Raw genomic sequence first — 22220 nt, forward strand, 5'->3', positions numbered from 1 at the left:
CGAAGGTTTGGAGGATTCGTGAGGTGAATTTGCTTCAATTTGAGTTGAAGGTTTTTTAACTGTAGGGGGTAGAACTTTGGACTTGTTGGGGATGGACGTTTCAGCAACTTGGTCTTCTGAGGCGCGTTTCTGAGCAACGAGTTTGTTTATTGGAATGACGCTGTCAGGCAGCTACAAGAGATGCTTCAGTGTACTTGTGGTGATAATTGATTTATTTAGAGCAAACGGTTTTTTTTTTAGTTAATTTTTCAGTTTTAGATAGGTTTTTTATTTTTGCGCCCTGGTCTCCTAAGAGTTGTATTTGAACAAACGTTTGCGGCCTCCGAATTTCAACATGAGGAATCGATGCAGGAGTCCTTTGGTTACTTGAAGAGTGAATTTTGCTAAATTCGACAGACTAGTTTGTTCATAAACAATTTTAGAAGTTTGCAAAAGGTTTTTGCAGTTGTTGCACCCTGCAATTCTAAGGCTCGCTTTTGAGTAACTGTTTGAGGCATCGCATTAAGGATAGCAGTAATCGATAGAAGGAGTCTTGGTTTATTCACCTGATGGATTTGGTTTCATTTGAGTCACTCAGTCCGTCGCATTGAATTTTTGAAATTTTCAACTTTTTTTCGGTTTTTGGCTTTTGCCACCTGCATTTCTAGGGCTTTTATTTGACTAATAATTTTAGGCATTATAATGCGAAAATCAATAATTCAAAATGGAGTTTGCGTGTTTCCTGCAATGCGAGTTTCGCATATTTCGAGTGGCTATTTTCTCAGTAAATAATTTTCGAAACTTGACAATGTTTTGCCCGGTTTTTTGCTGTTGCGCCCTGGAATTTCAAGACTCGTTTTTGAGTAACTATTTGAGGCATCGCAATGCGGACAACACCAGTTTTCTATAGAGACGTCTTTGACTTACTTGAGGTGCAAATTTCGGTCAATTAGAGTACCTGATCCTTTCATAAACAATTTTGGAAATTTAAAATGTTTTGCGCGGTTTTTGGTTTTCGCGTCTGCTCCTCTAAGTTTCGGATTTGAGTAAAAAATTGAGGCACTTGAGTGTGATAACCAGTGGCTGATAGAGGAATTTGCGTGTTTATTGGAGTGTCAGTTACGTACATTTTGAGGTGATTTTTTCTTTGGAAATAATTTTCAAAGTTTGAAAATATTTTGCGCCGTTTTTCGCTTTTGCGCCCTACTCTTTCCAGGCATGTTTTTGAGTGACCATTTGAGACATCGCAATGCGGACACCAGTTTTCTATAGAGACGTCTTTGGCTTATTTGACGTCCAAATTTCGTTCAATTCGAGTAACTGGTCCTTTTATAAACAATTTTGGAAATTTGAAAGGTTTTGCGCGGTTTTTGGTTTTCGCGTCTGCTCTTCTAAGGTTCGGATTTGAATTAAAAATTGAGGCATTTGAGTGTAATATTCAGTGACTGATAGAGGAATGTGCGTGTTTCTTAGTGTGTAAGATTCGGACATTTTTAGTGGATGTTTCCTTTGAAAATAATTTTGAAAGTTTGGAAATATATTGCGCCGTTTTTCGCTTCTGCGCCCTGCAATTTCAAGCCTCGTTTTTGAGTAACCATTTGAGGCATTGAAATACGGACACCGGTAATCAATAGAGAGCTTATTTGATCTGAAAATGTCGTGTAAATCGAGTAACTGATGTTTCAATAAATAATTTTCGAAAGTTACAAATGGTTTGCGCGGTTGTCGGTTTTTGCGTCCTGCATTTCTAATGCTTATATTTCGGTCAACATTTTAGGAATCAAAATCTGAATATTAACAGCCGACAGAGGAGCTCCTGATCTCCCTCGTGTGTGATTTTCGTTCGGTTCCAGCTGGTTCCTTTATAGATAATTGTCAAAATTTGGACATGTCTTGCGCGCTTGGTGCGCCGTACGATTATAAGGCTACTTTTTGAGTAAGCGTTTGAGGCATTGAAATAGAGACATCGCCAATCTATAGAAGAGGCCTCAGCTTATTCGAAGTGTGGATTTTGTTAAATCCGAGTGACTGGTGCTTTTGTCAATAATTTTCAAAATTTCGAAATGTTTTGCCCGGTTTTTTGTTTTTGCGCTCTGCTCTTCTCGGGTTCGTATTTGAGGGATTCGACTGTGAAAATCAGAACTCTATAGTGGATTCTCCATGTTACGTGGAAGGTAAATTTTGTTCAATTTCAGAAGCAGCTGTCTTTTTAACTGATCTTTGGAATTTGGAAATAGTTTGCGCGGTTTTTGTTTCTGCTTGATGCTCTTCTGAAGCTTGCTTCTGAGCAACCAGTTGAATCCGTGCAATAAGTACAACAAAATTCGATCGCGAACAGTCCAGTTTAGGCGTGGTTTAAATTTTGTTACATTCGTGCTTGAAGGTCCTTCTAGATTAAATTTTGAACTCTGCAAGGCTTTGTGTGCTTTTTCATTTTGTACATCATGCTCGTCTGAGGCGTATTTCTCAAAAACCGCTCGAGATATCTGACTGGATGTTGCAGCACTCTACAGTAGAAGCCCGAGGTTTTACATGCAACAAATTTAACTCCACATCAGCTGGTAGTTTTTTTATAATCAATTTTTCAACTTTTTCGCGGATTTTTTGCTCCAGTCGCCACCAGGCGTGAGTTAAAACCCTATTTTTCCGTGCAATTCCTGTGACTTTTCCCTGCAACTCCCTGCAGCTTAAAATTGATAAACATGCGTCCAAAGGCCCAAGGGATTTAAATGGAAGAGGGCCCTCAGGACCATATTTCTCATGGACTCTAAATCCGGCCGAGTCCTCTTGCGCCTTGAGAAGTTTAATGCCTGAGAAAGTGAATTAATTTTTAAACGGGTTGTGTCATGTGCAGCCTCCCTGCGGACCCACTAAACAGCTACAATTCCGTATTTTCCTGCAGAAAATCCACTGACTGTTTTATATATTGAAAGTGTGTTATTTCACCTGTGCATTAAGAGCTTTAAGAAGCGATTAATAACAGAGAAACTCGCCTGGAGGCAGGTGTTCCTAGTGAATTACGGCAATAATTTCATTGAGAAAATTGAGAGCAGAAATGGATGTTTCACTGTTGCCAAACTAGTCTACTTTTAATGTTAGGAAAAAGAGAAAAAATAATATTTTACCGGCCATTCGTCCGGCTTAATGGGATTTTTATGTTGCACCACCATCCGTCGGCTAATCCCCCACATTTTAATTACCCCATAAAGGGGTATTTATGGGGGCGCGTTTCCTGCAGCGATCGTAAATTTGACGATACTCCAGCAAGGATCTGAAGCTAATTTGTCTGTTAAAATGCGGAAAATTGCAGAAACATGGAGGACGATTAAAGTGCGCTGCCTGCAACATTGTCTGCCATGACGACTGTATCGCAATCCTGCTGGACAGGCAACGTTTCACCTGCAAACCCAGCTTCAGGGATGTGGGAGTGAGACAGTACCGCGAGCAGACCACCATTCAACACCATTGGGTGCATCGCAGGTCCGAGAAGGGAAAATGTCAACAGTGTGCTAAAGTAAGTCGTTTTCCTGCAGCGCTTTCGCGTTTTTTGCTTTGGGAAAAGGTGCAGGAAAACCTTTATTAACTCGAGCAACATTTGTCACTGTCATTTTTTTTGTCGGAGCAGGAAAAAAGCACTATTTCTTTGTCAGGCGAGTCCGGTATGTTTTATGGTCGCCATCCGATGAATAAATGTAGCCAATTTCCCAAAGACAAAGCGGAAAAATTCTTCAACAGGAAAAAATTATTATTATTATTTCAATTGAAATGTTGGCCTTTGGGTGCTTAAAAAGGTTTCGCCCAACTTGTTACCCACTGGCGCATACCGTCTAAATTAAGGCGCCCCGAAAAAACGCACGGTTTAAGGAAATATTTTCTTTGAGGCACAACAAGCCCGAAGCGGAGCTAAAATTAGATCAGACTTTCGCCTCGAAATTGTCATTTGTGCTTGGTTTCAGTCATTCCAATCGAAGTTATCGTTTAGTTACAAAGAGGTTGTGGCCATCAGTTGTTCCTGGTGCAAAGTCGCCTACCACAACAAGGAGTCGTGTTTCAATATTCAACGAATAGGCGAAGAATGTAATTTAGGTAAGTTGACGAAAATTCTATGTTTCATTTCCTAACTTGACTAGAAAAATTGAAACAAACCCGACCGCACTCCAAAACAACCCCAAATGAACTTCAACAAACAAACTCGAAGGAACGCGAACAAACACATTGGAGGATGAAAATTTCAACTTGAAAGTGCAAATTTTGAGCTTAAATTGAGCTGAAAGTTAAACGAATTTTCATTTTACAGCGACTCTTATACAGTTTCACAATGAATCTTCAACTTTTCAAGTCTAGTGTTTTTTTAATGAAATTAAGTTCAATAATTCCAAGGGAACTTTTATGAAAAAGTCCAATTTTTACATATTTTTGCATTTACTTCATCAGTTTTTGGGCGTTTCCAAAACCAACTCCAACGAACTATCGAAAACCCCATCAAGCGCAAACGAACACAAACAAACACATTAAATATTTCGATTTCGAAGTTCAGAGTAAAAATTGGTTTTTTTTCCTGAAAGTCGACATTCAATAAAATTCATGATTCTGAAGAAAAGTTGATTGTAAAATGCGCATTTTCAGCTCACTTTCGCTTTTTTCAAAATTTGTGCAAAAGAAGAACAGTTTTTGGTTTCCCGTAAACTAACACAAACAAACCTAAAATAATCCAAACGAATCCAGCCAAACCCAAGCAAACCGAGAAGAATCTCTTGTTTTACAGCAAAGCTTAGACGAATGCATTTTCGACTAAATATCGAAAGTTGTCCAGTAAAAATCGGGCTAAATGTGGAATTACCGAACTCAGAACCCAATTTTGGGAATCCATAACACAACCACACAAAAGTTCGAAGTAAATACAAATAAAATTAAATAAAAGACAAATACGGTCGTTTTTCCATCAGATCTGGAAAGTTTTCAAGCTTGAACGGGCTTTCACGTTCCCGTTCGAACTGCCGAAAACAAATTTCGGTTTACATGGACGAATTTGTATTGGAAACGGGCCTGAATGTGCGGAAAAGTTGCAAAAGTCGTTTGTTTTCAGCTCTTGGCAACATTTTCACATGATAACGAGACAATCGTTCTTCGGTCCGCTCCCTGTTTGCCAATTTCCGTTGTTTTCCATTCAGCGCCTGAAAAACTGCCTTTGACATTAATTTTTCTGATGAAACAATATATTTAGCATCGCAAATATAGAGTTTTCACTTTCACCCGTTATACTCCAAGCGAATCCATGTAAACTGTAATTTTCGTCAATAATCCTCGGTTTCTGGAGGGTTCGTTAGCATATCAATTTGCATGTTGATTCGGGGTGTTTTCCAGGTGATGAAATGGAAATTTTCATCAATGCATTACAACTTCACTTGTTTTTTTTATTCGAATATCGAAACTTCGGAATTTGAGTAGTGAAGTTCTCAAAGAAGTCTTCTGAGCCAGTTAGGGACCGAGTGTTCCCAATAGTTACAAAATCTGAGTCAGTTCGGGACTTTTTGCGGCACTGAACTGAAGGTTTTCTAGTAAAATTTTGAATTGGGTCCTAAGAAACTTTAGAACCTTCCGAGCCAGTTAGGACCTTTCAAAATGTTCATTCGATTGTATGACTGCGATCGTTGAATCCTTACAAACTTAATTTTGCACTTCTACAGTCTATTTCCGACCGTTGAATTGATGATTTTCGAACTTCAAGTGCTTTAGTACTTGAAGTTGATTTTTTCAACTTGCTTGGCACCGATGAGTTTATTTTGCCATGTGGTAGACTTCGCAAGAAACTTTTCTCTGGTTACTTGACCTTAGGAGCGAAAGTTTTCACTGAACTTTTAAGCAACTGCAAAGTTTTCTGAGCCAGTCTGGAGTTTCCACAAGAAAACTAGGGGATTTCTTCTCTGAATTCTCTCTGAAGTTGATGTTTTAAAGTTGTCAAGTATTATGAGTCAATTAAGGAATTTGCAAGGAAAATCGAAGGTTTTCCTGCCTATTATAAGAGTATTGCTTATTTTCGACAGTTCAAAGGTTGCAAACTTGATTTTGAGCTTCGTAGTTGAAAATCCGAAGGGTTTCGAACTTCACGTAATGAAATTTTTTATCACCATCGATTTTACGCCACTAGGGCCTTTGCTACTGTCCATGAGAATTTTTTTAAAACATTTTTCTAAGAAAAATTTTAGTTGCGTTTAAAGAAACTTTCTGAGTCAGTCAAGGACTAGCAATTCGGAGATTTGCAAACTTCAAATGCTGAATTTGCAGTTCTAAAATCCGTTTGCAACTCTTTCGTTGAATCTTACAACTTTGAAGAGTCCACAAGTAACTTTGAGCGTTATTTTGCTGAAAGAAAGTTCCTAATGAAGTACTTAGGAACTTTAAAGTTTTCTGAGCCGCCCTCTAGGACTTGAATCGGTAGTCCAAATACTTCAGACTTGATTTAGAGTTTCTTAAGTCCGGATCCGGATGTGTAATTGTCGATTTGCAAACTTCAAGTGCAAAAGTTGATTTTTCAAAGTTGTCTTTGATCGTCTAAAGTTGTGGTTGCTCCTTTGAAGTAAAGTGCAAGCATTTTTGCATAGCAGGTGAGTTTCTAATTTAAATTTAAAGTAACTGCAAAGCCTTCTGACCCAATTAGGGACTTTCAAAGAGCAATCGAAGGGTTTAAAGATGGCAAACTTGGTTTGAAGTTTTAAGAAAAGTTCGCAGTTGAGTTTTACGCAACTTGAAAGTCTTCTGATCCTGTTAGGGACTTGATGATTTTTTCATTGATTATTCTGCCGATGGATCAGAGCTTACAAACTTGATTCTGAGTCTAAAGTCAAGATGCGAGGATTTCGATGTTGAAGTTGGAGCTTGAAGGTTTTGCAGGGTTGGTCAGTTTTCCCATTTTTTTACCAAACAAACAACAAAATTTGTGTGGTTTATCCAATAAAAAGTGTCCCTTGTAACTGTGTAACTTTAAGCGACCAATTATGGATAATCCATTGAATTTTACTAATTTTCGTGAAACTACACTAGTAAGAAGGTGAGATTTAAACGAACTGGAAATTATTAAACACTTTAAAGCCAGCAGGTCTGGATCGTTTCGTGAATCGAATGCCTGCCTTTTTCAATAACATCCCGACGGCAAACTGGGAAAATCCGTAGGAAAGTTCCGAATAAAACTAGGAAGCCATTGATGCTCCTACTCAAAGCGACTCTGATCTAGTAATTGAACCTCGTTTCCCTTGAAATATTGAAGTTTGTCCCAAATGAAAAATTGATCTGCCGGCAAATGCCGGAAATAGAACGTGTTTTTTTCTTCGATCACTTCTCGCCCCCGTAGCGCTGTTTAACAATGAATTAACCATTTTTTTTGGATTATCCAGGTGTACATAATAATATCATAGTGCCTCCATCGTGGATCGTCAAGCTTCCAAGGAGAGGCAGCTTTAAGTCCAGTCTAAGAAAAGTGCCAAAGAAAAAGGGATCAAACAAAAGAAAAGCTAGTAATAAGGTGAGGAAGAGAAGAAGAAAAGTTATAACCGAATGCGATTGGATTTTGGGGTCGTTTGCAGGACAAAGAATATAAAACTTTTGTGATCAAACCCATTCCATCAACGACGGTAACGCCTGTGATCGTTTTTATCAATCCAAAGTCCGGCGGAAATCAGGGCCTAAAGCTGATGCAGAAGTTCCAGTGGCTGCTCAATCCCAGGCAGGTGCGTTCTGATCCTGTTCAGCGTCCTGCAGTGTCCAGACAAACGCTCAATTCCAGGTCTTCGACTTGACGCAAGGCGGCCCAAAGTTCGGCCTGGAACTGTTCCGCAAAGTACCAAACCTCCGGGTCCTGGCCTGTGGAGGCGACGGAACCGTGGGATGGGTGCTAAGTGTAATCGACCAAATCAAAATGAAACCTGCGCCTCCGGTTGGGGTTCTTCCCCTTGGAACTGGAAACGATTTGGCCAGAGCTCTTGGATGGGGCGGAGTAAGTTGCTCCATTCCCAAACCGTCCAGAAAATTGTTTTTTTTAGTGATGAGCGTAGCAAGTTCAAGAACTGCACTTGCATGGTTTTGGTCTAGCTTTTGCCGTCTGGTTTATCGCTAATTTTCCCGGTTTCTTCAGGGGTACACTGATGAACCAATATCGAAAATCCTGACCAACATCAATCACAGTGACACCGTGCTTCTGGATCGATGGTGTCTGGATGTGGAGACCAATCAGAGTGCCGACCAGTCTAACGATGGCAAAGAAACTCTACCACTCAGCGTCGTTAATAACTATTACTCTTTAGGGGTGGATGCTCACATTGCGCTGGAATTCCACGAAGCTCGCGGTAAGTTGCTGGATAAATTGCCAACTTAAAGAGTTGAATTTCGCTGAATTTTGCCGTCACCGGCTGGCTTGACGTCAAAGTAATGAGTTATTGATCAATTTTCGGGAGGCTTAACGAAAAATCGGAACGTGTCCGCCCACTGGCCGAAATTTTTCGGATAGTCATGGCCTCGATGCTTGTTCAGTTTGTTCTGGAATCATCGAGGATTCAAACGCATTTTTTTTTTCATTTTTCTGAAAATTTTAGTTAGAAATGTGGCCCATTATGCTAAACATCCAACCGGAAATTATGATTGGCAATGAAAAATTCAGCACTTTCCCCCATTTTTAATTTTCTAAGAGGTTGCAGTCGCTGTATTTATTTTAAGCAGCTCCGCAGCCCCCCAGAGCGTCTTTGAATAATGCGGGTGTTTTTCCAGTCGGCATCCTATCGACCCGCCTTCAAAAGTAGTCGCCAATTCGGACTCGTTGTTGCTTCTGAGTCTTCCGAGGAAGTTCCTTTGCAGGCACAGTTGAACCAACTTTCAGAAGGAAAGCTGCCAAAATTACTACGTAGGAGATTTTTCCTCACTTTTCTCAGTTATTAAGGCGGGTTTTTTTCTATCCACTCGCTTATCGATCGCACCACAAAACATGACCTTTTATAGTCTCTAGTAAATAGTAAATCGTCTTGATTCCCTGGATAAAGTCGGATCCAACTTCACTTGGATTTGCTTAATTCGAATATCAAACTTCAGCATTTAAATAGTGAAGTTCTCAATGAAGTCTTCTGATCCAGTTAGGGACCCAGTGTTCCAAATAATTGCAAAATCTTCAGAGTCAGTTCGGGACTTTCTCTAGCAAAATTTTCAATTGGGTCTATAGAAACTTTAGAACCTGAGCCAGTTAGGGCCTTTCAAAAGTTCATTCGATTGTTTGACTGCGATCGTTGAAAGCATGCAAGCTTAACTTTGTGCTTTTACAGTCAATTTGCGACCGTTGAAATGATGATTTTCAGACCTCAAGTACTTGAAGTAACTAAAGTAAGTTGACTAAAGTTGACGAAACTTGACTAAAGTAGGTACTTGAAGTTGGTGTTTTCAAGTTGGTTGGCACCGATGAATTGATTTTTTCATGTGGACTTCGCAAGAAACTTGTTTTTCGTTACTTGACGTTAGGAGCAAAACTTCTTACTGAACTTTTAGGCAACTTTAAAGTGTTCTGAGGTTTCCACAACAATATCGGAAGATTTCTGCCCTCACTGTCATCAGTGGTCCAAAGAATTCAGACTTAATTTTGTGGATTCGCGAATATCAAGCAAGTACTAACGTTGGTGTTTTAAAGTTGTCAAGTATTCTGAGTCAATTAGGGAATTTGAAAGGAAAATCGAAGGTTAAGATTATATGACTGTTGCTTATTTTCGACAGTTCAAAGGTTGCAAACTTGATTTTAAGCTTCTGAGTTGAAGATCCGAAGGTTTCGAACTTCACGTAAGGTAATTTTGTGTCAGTCGGCATCCTATCGACCCGCCTTCAAAAGTAGTATTTGTGGCCAATTCGGACTCGTTGTGCTTCTGAGTCTTCCGAGGAATTTTAACGCCTTTGCAGGCACAGTTGAAGCAACTTTCAGAGGGAAAGCTGCCAAAATTGTGCCTCACTTCACTTTCAATTTTAATATCTGCTCCTTCAAGATCCAGCTGGATAACGAACGTCTGAACAAAATCAGTTCAAGATACATCTAAGGCCTTCTGAACCAGCTGAAGCCTTTGAGGGGCAATAGATATGGATGGCCCAAATCTTGCTCCAAAGAGATCCAGATCGACTTGCGTCTCCTACTGGAAAAGTAGGCAGATTCTTCCTCATTTTTCTCAGTCAATTTTTTTCTGAAAGCCTCAGCCCTCGAAACACTTCTTGAATATTAAGGCGGGTTTTTTCGTCCATTCGCTTATCGATCGCACAACAAAAGATGGCCCTTTATAGTCTCTAGTAAATAATAAATCGTCCTGATTCCCTGGATAAAGTCGGTTTAAGCGCGGAACGTGCCCCTGGATAATGATAGCGAAAATGCCCGCCCCACAAACAATAAACTGTTCTTGTTGTTTCCAGAGGCTCATCCTGAAAAATTCAACTCCCGGCTGCGCAACAAGATGTTTTACGGCCAGATGGGCGGCAAGGACTTGTTGAGGAGGAAATGGAAAGGTCTGGCCGATTATGTGACTTTGGAGTGCGACGGCAACGACATCACACCCAAGCTGAAGGAATTGAGGGTTCACGCCATTGTTTTCCTCAATATTGGAAGGTAAGACTCTGCAGGCGTTCGCCTTCAGAGTATAGCGATCGTCTGATCTAGTTATGGAGGAGGCACGAAGCCCTGGAGCAAAACCATGGGCTCGTCTGATCCCAGTACTGAGGACGGGCTGATTGAGGTGCTGGGACTTACCACATATCAGCTGGTAAGTAGGAGTAAGCTGGAGACTAGTTGTTGTTTTATTGCGTTCTGCCATAAATACATATCTTGATTTGATCGAGAATTCGGTTGAACAGTCGCGTGTAGGTGGGCCGGTCTATGTTGATCACCGCCAGATTCTGAGGCAGCACTTCAAAGACGTAATCCGTCGCATTGCTGATTGCTGTCGCAATGGTTTGGAGGCCTCTGACGTAAAACTCCCTCAAAGTCACTTGCAGCTGTTGAGCGCACGTGTTGTTTGAACAGGCCCGAACTTCCACTTCCAGCTCCAGCAACTCGCTGATGACGCTGTTGGACAGCGAACTGCTGGCGAGGATGATTTCAGTTCCATCCTCCCTGCAGGCCTCCAGTTGACTGATCGGGGCCCTTATTATGGTGCCGTTGAGCATGTAGAATTGGCTGTGGCCCTCATCCAAACACTTTGTAATGTTCCTATCTGGATCAGAAGGAATTAGTCCGGATCGCGGGCAGCTGAGTGAAAACTCACCGATAATTTCAGCTTGTTCTTCGAAGGAAGCAATCCTTTCCCAGTAGGGCTCAGCAGCCTGGGACAGATTTCCATACACATAGCCGCTCACTTGATTGATGTAGAAATTGAGCGGAACTGAGCGGGCTCTGATCTCAATCTGGGCCTCGCGATGCTCAGATTTAATGACAGTGTCCACTGTATTGTACAGCGTGAGCAAGGCTTCTAGATCAGATTTCAAGCCCTGAAACATTGAAGGCGTTTTCAAGAGGTTCAGGAAAAATTGCTTATCCAGCGACTTACCAATGCCAAAGTTGCACTTGCTGCCAGGAAAAACGCGATTTTGAGCAGCATGATGAGTTTCAGTTTTCGCTCAGCCACTGGAAATCGGCACGTGGTTTTCGTCACTTTTATATCGACAATTATCTGGAATTATTCAAGTGTTTATACGTGCGAACGGTTTGTTATTCACAAACAGCCGAACAGCGGCAAATTGGCTGCGAAGTGTTTCGAGTGGGCTAATTTCGATTTTAAAAATGCTTTTTTGCTGATAATTTTTAAGTTATTTAAAAAGTTTAAAGTAACTTCACGGCCTTCTGAGCGACTTTGAGATTTTCAGACACATAGTTTCAGACTTCTAGAAGTTTTGTAAGGTTTAAGATTTGACTTTCGTGTACATTTGACTGTTGAGCTTTTGCCTCGTCTCAAAGTAACTTGAAAGTCTTCTGAGCAACTTTGGGGCTTTCTAAGATAAACTTCATAATTTTTCCACTCACTGTTTATCGATTGCAAGCATCTTCTGCGCTAGAAAGCTTGAAAACATCATTTAATTTTCTGATCACAATACCCAAACATTTGAATGACAATTTTTTGACTTCCAGTACTAAACTTTTTAAAGTCGAGTTCCATTCTGAGATCTTCATAAGTAAGTTTGACCATATTATCTTCGCTTGAAGTTGCATGGTTCTCAGCTCAGAGAATTTTTGATGCAGTTTAGAAATTGTCCAAGCAAAGTTCGGGATTTTCTCACTCACTATTTATCGATTGCAACGCTTCCAAACTAGATTTTGCCTTTCTGAGCGCATCATACAAACGCTTAAATTATTTTTGAACTTCAAGTATTGAAGCTGAGGTTTTCAACGGTTTACAACGTTTAAAGCGGAATTCGCAGTTTGAAAGTTTAGTTGAAATCCTTATAAGGAACTTCGAGCATTTTTCTTGTTGCTTTGATCGAGCTCAAAGTAACTCCAAAGACTTCTGATGCAGGCACTGTTGACCTTCTGAGGCATTCCACTCGTCAAAGCTGGCAAAACTTGGTTTTATCTTTTTGAGCTCAATACATGAAGTTTTAGATGACTTAGAGTTGAGATTTTTAAAATCGGTTTGCTCTGTATAAAATAGAGTTTATACTTTGAAAGATGCTTTAATGCTGAAGCGTTCGTAAATGTCGTAGGAGTATTTTTAAAGTCGCTTAAAGTTGGGAGTTTTTCCTAAGCGATTTCCAATCCAACTTAAGGGAACTTTAAAACCTTCTGAACCAGTTCGCGAGTTCGAAGTTCGGTGAATTTAAAGCTTTTCTCACTCATTATTTAAACTGTTTAAAGCTTTCAAACTTGATTCTGAGCATCTGAATTCAAGCAGCAAACTTCATTTGACTGATTTTTAAGCTTCAAAGTTCGACCTTCTATAGTTGAAATTTCGATGCGTAAATTTTTGATCTGAACATTTTTGCCTTCACTTGAACTTAAGAAATCGAAGATTTAGCTTTCGAACTTCAAGTACTCAAGTCAATGTTCTGAGTGTTTTCGCCAACTTTCAAACATCAGCATTTCATGCGCACAAAACTCAGATTCAAGAGCAGCATTTTAAACAATTACATATTTATTTATCATAGAATATTACAAATCACCGCGGCTTCTAAAATTGCGGTGAATTTCTCCTTGTAGTCATCGGCATCGATGTTCACAGGAGCGAGTTTCTCGGGCAATTCGTTCAAGTATGTGTTTGCATTGTCAACTGCTTCATACAGCATTTCTTTGGCCCTGCCATGGAACTCAATCAGAGCGTTATAAAGCTCTTCGGCACATGCTGGCTCAGAACAAGCTTTTACTTGGACTTCCAGCTCCAGAAGCTCTTCGACAGCCTGTCCACCCAACATGGAACTTTGGTAGAGCGTCTCGTTTCCCTCTCTTCTGTAAGCAGCGATTTTCTCCAATGGAACGTTCACTGTTGTTTCGTTTAATGCGTACAATTCTTCGTTGCCTGCGTTGACGCAAACGGAAATATCTTCACCTGTAACGAAAAGAACACTTAAAAAAATTGCGAATTCAAGGGAGTTTTTAAGGCTTTTACCTGCAGCTTCAGCTTCTGCTTCCATAGAAGCAATTGCTGTCCAGTAGGGCTCGGCTGCCACAGTCAAGTTTCCCATCACGTATTTAGCAGCGTCGTCCAGAAGAGTGTCCATGGGAATGATCACATCGCGAAGCTCAATCTGGACTTCATGCTGAGTGTTTTTGATCTCACTGTCGATGCGCTCGTACAAAGTTAGCAGATCCTCGACGTCCACTTTAAGCTCCTGAGGACGTGAATTGAAATACTCTCGGTTTGGGAAACATTCGAAAATTCTACTTACAGAACTCAACACTGCACTGGCGGCGATCAAAAGCACAAACTTTCCCAGCATGTTGTCAAGGTTTCAAACGACTGCGTCCTAATGAACTGTAGGCTGTTTTTCTAAACTTTTATATCAACATCTTTATCTTGCTAGGAGTAAGTGGCTGAGTCAAGTGAGGTTTAATAAGGAATTAATTTTTTAAGTGGATTTTTTTGAATACCTATGGACGCTTAAATGACGTATTCTGAGCTCCAAGTACTTAAGTTGAGGTTTTAAAGTTGTGTTGCACTAATTCAAGTCGAGTTGCTCTTTGAAACTTTAGCTGAAGCCTTTATGAAAAGCCTTGAGGATTTTCTCGTCGCTTGATGTTACAGAGATTTTCCTTCCAGCTCAAAGTTACTTCGAAATTTACTGAGGCAATTTGGGACTTCTAGGATATTGGCAATCGCGGAAGAGCTTGATTTTGACTTTCTGAGCTCAATATTCGAACGTTTAGTTGACGGTTTCTGAGCTTTATTCAATAAAATTTAGGTTTCGAACTTGTTTTCCAACGATTAAAGTCGAGTTTACACTTTTAAAGTCGTCCTGAGGCTTGAGTTGAAGTAGGTTTTACCATTTTCCTTGTTATTAGATGCAGCTTTTCGCTCAAACTTAATAGAAGTCTTCTGAGCCAACTTAGGACTTCTGAGGAAAAATTCAAAATTTTTGCAATCATTATTTATCGATTGCAAATGTCTTCTCTGTGGCGAAGTTTGCAATCTAATTTAATACCAACTGGGGATTTTTGAGCTTTAAGCACTGAAGTTGATGTTTGAAAGTTCTTTTTGAACGCATCAAGTCGAGCTTGGACTTTGGAAGTTATCCTGCAGCCTTTATGAAAATTTTCAGCATTCCTCACGTCGCTTGAACCTTTGAGCTTTTGCCAGGATATTTTCAATTAAATTTTAAAAACTTTCAAGTCTTCTGAGCCAATTGGGGGTTTCAGAGGCAAATTTGAAGATTTTTGCACTGATTATTTAACGACGTTCAGTGCCTTCGACTGTTGAAAGCTTCCAAACTTGACTTTGGACATCAACGCCGGAACCAAAAAGTTAACTGTGGTTTTCCCAACTTCACCTACTGAAGGTGTCTACTGAAGGAATCGACTTTAAGACAACTGCAATGGTCTCGCAGAAGACCTTCTGAGACAGCTTTGAACTTTCACTAGTTAAAAACTGCAAAGGTCTTCGACTGCTCAACAACTTGTGCAGTTGATTCTGATCTGAACGCAACAGCCGAACATTTAGTGGTCTGTTTTCCAACCTCAAGTACTAAAGTTGCGGTTCTGAGAACGTTTGCCGCGTTCATGCTGAGGTTAGCACTGTGTTGGGGCTTTCACAAGTTACTTCAAACAGGAGCTCTGGCAGGAAATTTTTGAACAGTGTTTAAAGCAACCTGAGAGCCTTCTGAGCCAACCTTTCATGGGCCAAGTTGAAAGTGCAATGGCAAACAGCAGAGCCACTGAAGATTTTGAGGTCTTTGATTAAGAACCAAATGTGAACAATTCACAGGAGATTTAATCCGCAAAAAAATTGGAGGTAGTTTTCGTCTTGAAACAGCAGCAAAAGTCAGCTTCCAGCGCAACATTTTGATCAATTACACATTTATTGCTCACAGAATAGTACAAATCACCACAGCATCGATAATAGCGGTGAATTTCTCCTTGTAATCATCGGCATCGATGTTCACAAGAGCGAGTTTCTCAGGCAGTTCGTTCAAGTAAGTGGTTGGATTGTCAACTGAGGCTTCCAGAGTTTCGGAAGCCCTGCCATGGAACTCAATCAGAGCGTTGTACAGCTCTTCCGCACATTCCGGATCAGAACAAGCTTTGACTTGGACTTCCAGCTCCAGAAGCTCTTCGATTGCACTGTAGGCCAAGTTGGCACTTGCATAGATCATGTCGTTTCCCTCTGTTCTGTAGGCTGCGATTTTCTCCAATGGAGCGTTTACTATTGTTTCGTTTAGTGTGTACAGTTCTTCGTTTCCTCCGTTGACGCAAGCGGAAATATCTTCACCTGTAACGAAAAAAACACTCAATATTTCAAGGGAGTTTTTGCGGCATTTACCTTTTGCTTCAGCGTCTGCTTCCATGGACGCAATTGTTGTCCAGTAGGGCTCGGCTGCCACAGTCAAGTTTCCCATCACGTATTTAACAGCATCGTCAAGAAAAGACTCCATAGGAATAGTCAGAGCGCGAATCTCAATCGCGGCTTCATGCTGAGTGAGTTTGACCGAACTGTCAATGCGCTCATACAAAGCTAGCAAATCATCAACGTCTACTTTCAGCCCCTGAAGAAGTGTATTAAAATACTCTCTGGCTGACAAATTTTCGAAAATTCTACTTACAGAACTCAACACTCCACTGGCGGCGATCAAAAACACAATTTTTCCCAGCATGTTGTCAAGGTTTCGAACGACTGCGTCTAAATGAGCTGGAGCCTGTTTTTCTAAACTTTTATATCAACAGCTTTATCTGGCTGGGTTTAAGTGGCTGTCAAGTGGGGTTTAAGGGGGAATTTATTTTTTAAGTAAATTTTTTCGAATATAGACGCACGTTTTCTGCGCTCCGAACACTGAAGTTGAGGTTTCAAAGTTGTGTTGCACTAGTTAAAGTTGAGTTGCTCTTTGAAGCTTTAGCTGAAGTCTTTCCAAAAAGCCTTGAGAATTTTCTTGTTGCTTGATGTTACGTAGATTTTCCTTCCAGCTCAAAGGGCACTTCGAAACTTTCTGAGGCTATTTAGGACTTTCTGAGGCAAAGTTAAAGATTTTTTCACTCCTTATTTCCGCGATTGCCAATGTTTTCCAACAATTAAAGTCGTGTTTACACATTCTAAGTCATCTTGAGGCTTGAGTTGAAATGAATTTCTCCATTTTACTTGTCGCTGGATGCAGTTTTTCGCTGGAACTCGATAGAACATTGAAGTCTTCTGTGCCAACTTAGGACTTTTGAGGGAAAGGTTAAAATGTTTGCCCTCATTATTTATCGATTGCAAATGGCATCTCTGCGGCAAAGTTTCCAACCTTTATTTTAATATCAACTAGGGATTTCTGAGCTTTAAACACTGAAGTTGATGTTTGAAAGGTCTTTTGCAACGCATTAAGTCGAGCTTGAACTTCGGAAGTTATTCCGTATCCTTTATGAAGACTTTCAACATTCCTCACGTCGCTTAAAGCTTCGAGTGTTTGCCAGGATATTTTCTATGAAGTTTTAAAAAACTTTCAAGCCTTCTGAGCCAGTTGGGAATTTTTGCAGCCAAATTTGAAGATTTTTGAACTGACTATTTAACGACTTTCAAAGTCTTCGACCGTTGAAAGCTTCCAAACTTGACTTTGGGCATCTAAACGCCGGAACCGAACATTTAACTGTGGTTTTCCCAACTTTACCAACTGAAGTTGCAAAAATGTCTTAATCGAGTTTCAGACAGAAGCAATTTTGCCTCAGAAGACCTTCTGAGACAGCCTCGAACTTTCACTAGTTAACAACTGCACAAGTCTTCGACTGTTCAACACTTGTGCAGTTGAGTCTGATCATCTGAACGCAACAGCCGAACATCTAGTGGTCTGTTTTCCAACCTCAAGTGCTAAAGTTGCAGTTCTGAGTATCTTTGAGGAGATCTGGCAGGAAATTTTTGGACAGGGCTTAAAGCAACTTGAGAGCCTTCTGAGCCAACCTTTCATGGGCAAAGTAGAAGATGCCATGGTAAACTTCACAGCTGAGCCGCTGACGATTTTGAGGCCTTGGATTGAGAGCCAAATGTGAACAATTCACAGGAGATTTAATCCGCAAAAAAAATGGAGGTAGTTTTCGTCTTGAAACAGCAGCAAAAGTCAGCTTCCAGCGCAACATTTTGATCAATTACACATTTATTGCTCACAGAATAGTACATATCACCACAGCGTCGATAATAGCGGTGAATTGCTCCTTGTAATCATCGGCATCGATGTTCACAGGAGCGAGTTTCTCGGGCAGTTCGTTCAAGTAAGTGGTTGGATTGTCAACTGAGGCTTGCAGAGTTTCAGAAGCCCTGCCATGGAACTCAATCAGAGCGTTGTAAAGCTCTTCCGCACATTCGGGATCAGAACAAGCTTTGACTTGGACTTCCAGCTCCAGAAGCTCTTCGATTGCACTGTAGGCCAAGTTGGCACTTGCATAGATCGTGTCGTTTCCCTCTGTTCTGTAGGCTGCGATTTTCTCCAATGGAGCGTTTACTATTGTTTCGTTTAATGTGTACAGTTCTTCGTTTCCTCCGTTGACGCAAGCGGAAATATCTTCACCTGTAACGAAAAAACACTCAACAGTTTCTGTTTCGACACAGTTTTTGCAGCCTTTACCCTTAGCTTCAGCTTCTGCTTCCATAGAAGCAATTGTTGTCCAGTAGGGCTCGGCTGCCACTGTCAAGTTTCCCATCACGTATTTAACAGCGTCAGCAAGAAGAGATTCCATAGGAATAGTCATAGCGCGAATCTCAATCTCGGCTTCATGCTGAGTGAGTTGGATCGAACTGTCGATGCGCTCATACAAAGCTAGCAAATCATCAACGTCTACTTTCAGCCCCTGAAGAAGTGAATTAAAATACTCTCTGGCTGACAAATTTTCGAAAATTCTACTTACAGAACTCAACACTCCACTGGCGGCGATCAAAAGCACAAACTTTCCCAGCATGTTGTTAAGGTTTCAAACGACTGCGTCTAAATGAACTGGAGGCTGTTTTTCTACACTTTTATATCAACAGCTTTATCTGGCTGGGTTTAAGTGGCTGTCAAGTGGGGTTTTGATGGAGAATTTACAATTTTTTTAATGGGGGTTTTTTGGTTGTTTGCAGCCCCTTTTGCAAGCTGGAGGCCACGGCACCAGCATCACCCAGTGCCGATCGGCCAAAATCGTCACAACCAAAACCATTCCCATGCAGGTAAATTTCCTGTGAATTGAATGAATTTTTCTAGTGAATTATCTCCGTATGATTGGAATGGGTTTGCAGGTGGATGGCGAAGCTTGCAAGCTAAAACCGTCCATAATCAGCATCAGCCACCTGAACAAAGCCACCATGCTGGCGAAGCGGAAATCTGGAAAAGTGATTCCTCCTCAAGCAGCCCTCCAGAACATGAAATACACCGTTTACAAGATTTCCATGCCGGATTACGAGCAACATCACTACGACAAGGACAAACTGGCTGAAGCAGGTAGGAAAGTCTGGATTTTTCCAGGAATTCGGAAGAATCAGGTGGGCAATTGTTGATGCTAGTTGCGCACCGAGTGGCCGCCTATCTAATCTGAAGGTTTGCTAATTGGAATTCAAGGCCGGCATTCTCGAACATTCTAAAACACGAATAGATAGATTTTTGGGTGACGTCAATTTTTTCGATATCTGCAAGGGAATGGACAAGGATGTAGGAAGTGAATGTTGGAAATTTCCACTTGGAAGGTTGAGTGTTAGAGTGATAGAGCCTGAAGACGCAGTTGGCACTGGAGAATGGGAAGCGGTTGAGTTTGGAATTTTTGAACTGCGACTGAAAATAATCAGGCGTTTGTCAAAAATAGTCTTACATAAGCAGAAGAATCGGGTCACTTTGTTGGAATATCTGATGGATTTTACCTAATTTTGAAATTACGTTATTTTTGGGGTTTTGGTTGCAAGCCCCCGAAGCTGAGTTCAAAGTTCCATAAAATTTCATACATTTTTCCAATTATTCAGGCACAATTTTAACAACCACAATTTTTGCGAATCAATTGGTGTTTTAAGAGCTTTTGAAAAAACATTTGATTCGAACGAGCTCAAAACCCCCTTTTAGAAGTGTTGCGCCTGAAGGACTCGGCACAACTTGAACAAAACCGAAAACATCTTAATAGAAAAATTAAGATTTTGAGCGATAATCGCAAAACACGCCAAAGATTTCCAGATTTGCACGTAAAATTCCTGTTGAAGTACAAAATCAATGTTGCCTTGACTGGAAAAGGCGAATTTTCCATCACTAGCCAAATAACTCCTGATCTACCCAGATAATGCGAAACTTGTACACGTCGAAACAAGCACAACTTTAAAGTTTCGATCGTCCACTTCGGAACTCTGTAAGCAGCAAAATGTCAAAACTTTTACTAGGGCAATGCGTCCCCTGACTTTTCCAGGCAGTTTAATGCCCAACTCTGAAAAGCGATTATCCAGGAAAATGCTGCCAGCGATTGTACTTCAACAGTTTTATAAGCCCCAAAAATTCCTCCTTACTCCTTGCGTCGCAAAAACTATTTTTTGCTGCAGTTTTGCATAATTAATGTTCCTCATTTAGCTGTCAGCATCGGGCCATTGGAGATGATCATTACAGCCGATCTGGAACAAGCGCGAACGCTCATCAACCGACTGCTGACCGAGAAAAAGGAACCGTCTAGCACTGAATGGTGTTTCGTTGACTGTAAGTAACCCGGACGTTTTTCAAACAAAGCTTTCAAGAATTTTATCTAAATATGCGGATTTCCACTTGAGATCCACTTCAGGTCTCAAGTAGTTTCAAAAAATGTTATTGTTTCTCGATCTGGAACTTCCAGACTCGCTACTAATTGGCATAATGGCTTTTAATAGTTTTCGGTTGGAATGCGGAGACGCATCGACTCATACATCGGCTATAGGCGCTAATTAAATTAACTTTCTATTTAAAATTCGCTTTGCGTTCAGCCGGAAGGCGTTCGATCTAATTAATTGCCGTACTATTTGTTTCCAGTCATCAGCCTATCAGTTAATGGGATCGGTAACAGTTGGGCCAAGGAAGAACTCGAGGCCGCGTTTCCGCATGGGATTTATTAGGGTCGTTATGCTAATTAGAGCGAAACTTCCTAATGTCTTTTAATGCCAGAATCTACTTAGAAACAACTTGCCTGGGTCGGTTATCCTGATGGCTTTCGATGGGTTTCAGCATGTACAGCTGAGCGTTTCTTCCGCATAGATCGCGCCCAGGAAAATCTTCACTATGTAATGGATATTGCGTCGGAAAATCTCTATATTCTGGAATGTGGTGGCGGTACCGTGCCACAAACACCTGAAGATGAAACGGCCCATCCATCGCCCAGCTCCAATCATAAAACGTCGCTGGTCATTCCAGAAATGCGAATCAGGTAAATGGGTTTTCCAAGTGTTCACGTCTAAAGAAATGCCCTGTCTTGTAAATTTGGGCAAATTTATGAATTTTTTTCAACACTTTAGGCGGAAAGTGAATTCCTGATTTTTTATGTGTATTGACTTCGTCTTTCCGGTGGCTTGCTCAGAAGTTGCTAAGCGTTTTTAGTTTCGGATAAATTTATAATTTTTTGAAATCGCGCTTTTGGCGTTTGATCTAGAAAATTTATATGACGAGTTTGCGAAAGTTACCTCGAGTAGCTTTGTACAGGCTCAATGTTTTATTAAAAATAACTTTTTTGATAGGCAGCTCAGTTTTTGCGGAAAAAAATATGATGTAAAAATTGGCCGGAGTTCTACAGTCTCCGGGCCGAAAAACCAAAGTTTTTGGTTTTGAAAAATCTTTTGCAGGGAATTCTATGCGATCAAAACACAAAACAGATGCCGAAGTGCTTGGTTTTGTTGAGAAAATAATCCTCGGTTGATCTAAAAAGTAAAAATGGAAACTTTGTACTTTGATCGACTTGCTTTATGAGTATTGGGACTTAAAATTGCCATAAAACCGCTGTGGTTTCCCGGATTTGACACTAGTTTTTTCCCATGAAAATTCCCAAATTGGGTTTTTTCCCAAAAAAAATGTAATGTAATTGTAAAGTAAATGTGAGCAACACTGAAGGCTGATGATGGTCAATTTTCGAAATTTCTCATCACTTTTTCAGAAAATTTGGATGGTTTTCAACCCATTAAAGGCCATTAAGTGAAATTTTGAGTTCATTTCGCAGTCAAAAATTTTATAAATTTTGCTTATGGTTGATTTGAACTGAAAAGTGAATATCAAATTTTTATGCCCATTTAGACTCGCTTTCCGGTGGTGTGCTCAAGAATTTCTTCGGTTTTTTAGTTTTGAAGGTATTTCATATTTCTGGAAATCACGTATTAATCCAATTTTGAAATTTTGCAAAAATATTGATATGTTAAGATTGAAAATATTGCCGTCGGGTAGCTTCTGATAGGCCCGCTATTTTATGTAGAATAACTTTGCTTGATAGGAAGCTCGGTTTTCGAGAAAAAATAGAAATGTATAAATAGTCCAGAAATCGGGGGTCTGGGGTTCGAAATTTTTCGGGAAAATTTTTATTTTGCGAAAATCATGGTTTGTATGGGGACACAACCCATCTGAAAGTGCTTTGGTTTGTTTAGAAAATAATCGTCAATTGAGCTATGGAAAGAAATTAA

The 22220-nt window shown here is 40.4% G+C and overlaps 5 protein-coding genes across 11 annotated transcripts in view; 1 reads left to right on the forward strand and 4 right to left on the reverse strand.

The window, feature by feature from the left end:
• Window positions 1–22220, forward strand: part of LOC109535832 (eye-specific diacylglycerol kinase) — a 93928-nt gene that overhangs the window by 66673 nt on the left and 5035 nt on the right. For all 7 annotated transcript variants that reach the window (XM_019901838.2, XM_019901840.2, XM_048670430.1 and 4 more), the window contains 12 exons: window positions 3290–3493; window positions 3936–4065; window positions 7371–7498; window positions 7560–7703; window positions 7760–7969; window positions 8108–8318; window positions 10402–10594; window positions 10646–10748; window positions 18705–18791; window positions 18861–19062; window positions 20164–20286; window positions 20785–20983. In XM_019901838.2, coding sequence (XP_019757397.1) covers window positions 3290–3493; window positions 3936–4065; window positions 7371–7498; window positions 7560–7703; window positions 7760–7969; window positions 8108–8318; window positions 10402–10594; window positions 10646–10748; window positions 18705–18791; window positions 18861–19062; window positions 20164–20286; window positions 20785–20983 — 1934 coding nt within the window. The remainder of the gene's footprint in view (window positions 1–3289; window positions 3494–3935; window positions 4066–7370; window positions 7499–7559; window positions 7704–7759; window positions 7970–8107; window positions 8319–10401; window positions 10595–10645; window positions 10749–18704; window positions 18792–18860; window positions 19063–20163; window positions 20287–20784; window positions 20984–22220) is intronic.
• On the reverse strand, window positions 10765–11643 carry LOC109535836. The gene is made up of 3 exons (XM_019901852.2): window positions 11532–11643; window positions 11250–11472; window positions 10765–11198 (listed from the first exon to the last, which is right to left on the reverse strand). Exons 1-3 carry the CDS (start codon window positions 11580–11582, stop codon window positions 10783–10785), a joined length of 690 nt encoding a protein of 229 aa, XP_019757411.1. The 5' UTR covers window positions 11583–11643; the 3' UTR covers window positions 10765–10782.
• On the reverse strand, window positions 13092–13962 carry LOC109535841. The gene is made up of 3 exons (XM_019901855.2): window positions 13861–13962; window positions 13581–13803; window positions 13092–13520 (listed from the first exon to the last, which is right to left on the reverse strand). The coding sequence occupies exons 1-3, from the start codon at window positions 13909–13911 to the stop codon at window positions 13117–13119; spliced, it is 678 nt and encodes a 225-aa protein (XP_019757414.1). The 5' UTR covers window positions 13912–13962; the 3' UTR covers window positions 13092–13116.
• LOC109535840 lies at window positions 15468–16331 on the reverse strand. Its single transcript, XM_019901854.2, has 3 exons — window positions 16228–16331; window positions 15948–16170; window positions 15468–15896 (listed from the first exon to the last, which is right to left on the reverse strand). Exons 1-3 carry the CDS (start codon window positions 16276–16278, stop codon window positions 15493–15495), a joined length of 678 nt encoding a protein of 225 aa, XP_019757413.2. The 5' UTR covers window positions 16279–16331; the 3' UTR covers window positions 15468–15492.
• Window positions 17728–18595, reverse strand: LOC109535837. The gene is made up of 3 exons (XM_019901853.2): window positions 18494–18595; window positions 18214–18436; window positions 17728–18156 (listed from the first exon to the last, which is right to left on the reverse strand). Exons 1-3 carry the CDS (start codon window positions 18542–18544, stop codon window positions 17753–17755), a joined length of 678 nt encoding a protein of 225 aa, XP_019757412.1. The 5' UTR covers window positions 18545–18595; the 3' UTR covers window positions 17728–17752.

This window comes from Dendroctonus ponderosae, unplaced genomic scaffold, assembly GCF_020466585.1.
Source record: "Dendroctonus ponderosae isolate FM_Combo_2020 unplaced genomic scaffold, Dpon_F_20191213v2 Dpon_F_20191213_1, whole genome shotgun sequence".
Classification (NCBI taxonomy): Eukaryota; Metazoa; Arthropoda; class Insecta; order Coleoptera; family Curculionidae; genus Dendroctonus; species Dendroctonus ponderosae.

What these genes read in the sequence shown, in the direction of transcription:
- LOC109535836 (XM_019901852.2), bottom strand. Translation starts at nt 11,582, where the DNA reads ATGCTGCTCAAAATCGCGTTTTTCCTGGCAGCAAGTGCAACTTTGGCA. An exon ending in CAAGTGCAACTTTGGCATTG is followed by an intron (nt 11,473 to 11,531) that starts GTAAGTCGCTGG and finishes TCAATGTTTCAG; the next exon opens with GGCTTGAAATCTGATCTAGA. An exon ending in AGAACAAGCTGAAATTATCG is followed by an intron (nt 11,199 to 11,249) that starts GTGAGTTTTCAC and finishes CTTCTGATCCAG; the next exon opens with ATAGGAACATTACAAAGTGT.
- LOC109535841 (XM_019901855.2), bottom strand. Translation starts at nt 13,911, where the DNA reads ATGCTGGGAAAGTTTGTGCTTTTGATCGCCGCCAGTGCAGTGTTGAGT. An exon ending in CCAGTGCAGTGTTGAGTTCT is followed by an intron (nt 13,804 to 13,860) that starts GTAAGTAGAATT and finishes TCACGTCCTCAG; the next exon opens with GAGCTTAAAGTGGACGTCGA. An exon ending in AGCAGAAGCTGAAGCTGCAG is followed by an intron (nt 13,521 to 13,580) that starts GTAAAAGCCTTA and finishes TTTTCGTTACAG; the next exon opens with GTGAAGATATTTCCGTTTGC.
- LOC109535840 (XM_019901854.2), bottom strand. Translation starts at nt 16,278, where the DNA reads ATGCTGGGAAAAATTGTGTTTTTGATCGCCGCCAGTGGAGTGTTGAGT. An exon ending in CCAGTGGAGTGTTGAGTTCT is followed by an intron (nt 16,171 to 16,227) that starts GTAAGTAGAATT and finishes ACACTTCTTCAG; the next exon opens with GGGCTGAAAGTAGACGTTGA. An exon ending in AGCAGACGCTGAAGCAAAAG is followed by an intron (nt 15,897 to 15,947) that starts GTAAATGCCGCA and finishes TTTTCGTTACAG; the next exon opens with GTGAAGATATTTCCGCTTGC.
- LOC109535837 (XM_019901853.2), bottom strand. Translation starts at nt 18,544, where the DNA reads ATGCTGGGAAAGTTTGTGCTTTTGATCGCCGCCAGTGGAGTGTTGAGT. An exon ending in CCAGTGGAGTGTTGAGTTCT is followed by an intron (nt 18,437 to 18,493) that starts GTAAGTAGAATT and finishes TCACTTCTTCAG; the next exon opens with GGGCTGAAAGTAGACGTTGA. An exon ending in AGCAGAAGCTGAAGCTAAGG is followed by an intron (nt 18,157 to 18,213) that starts GTAAAGGCTGCA and finishes TTTTCGTTACAG; the next exon opens with GTGAAGATATTTCCGCTTGC.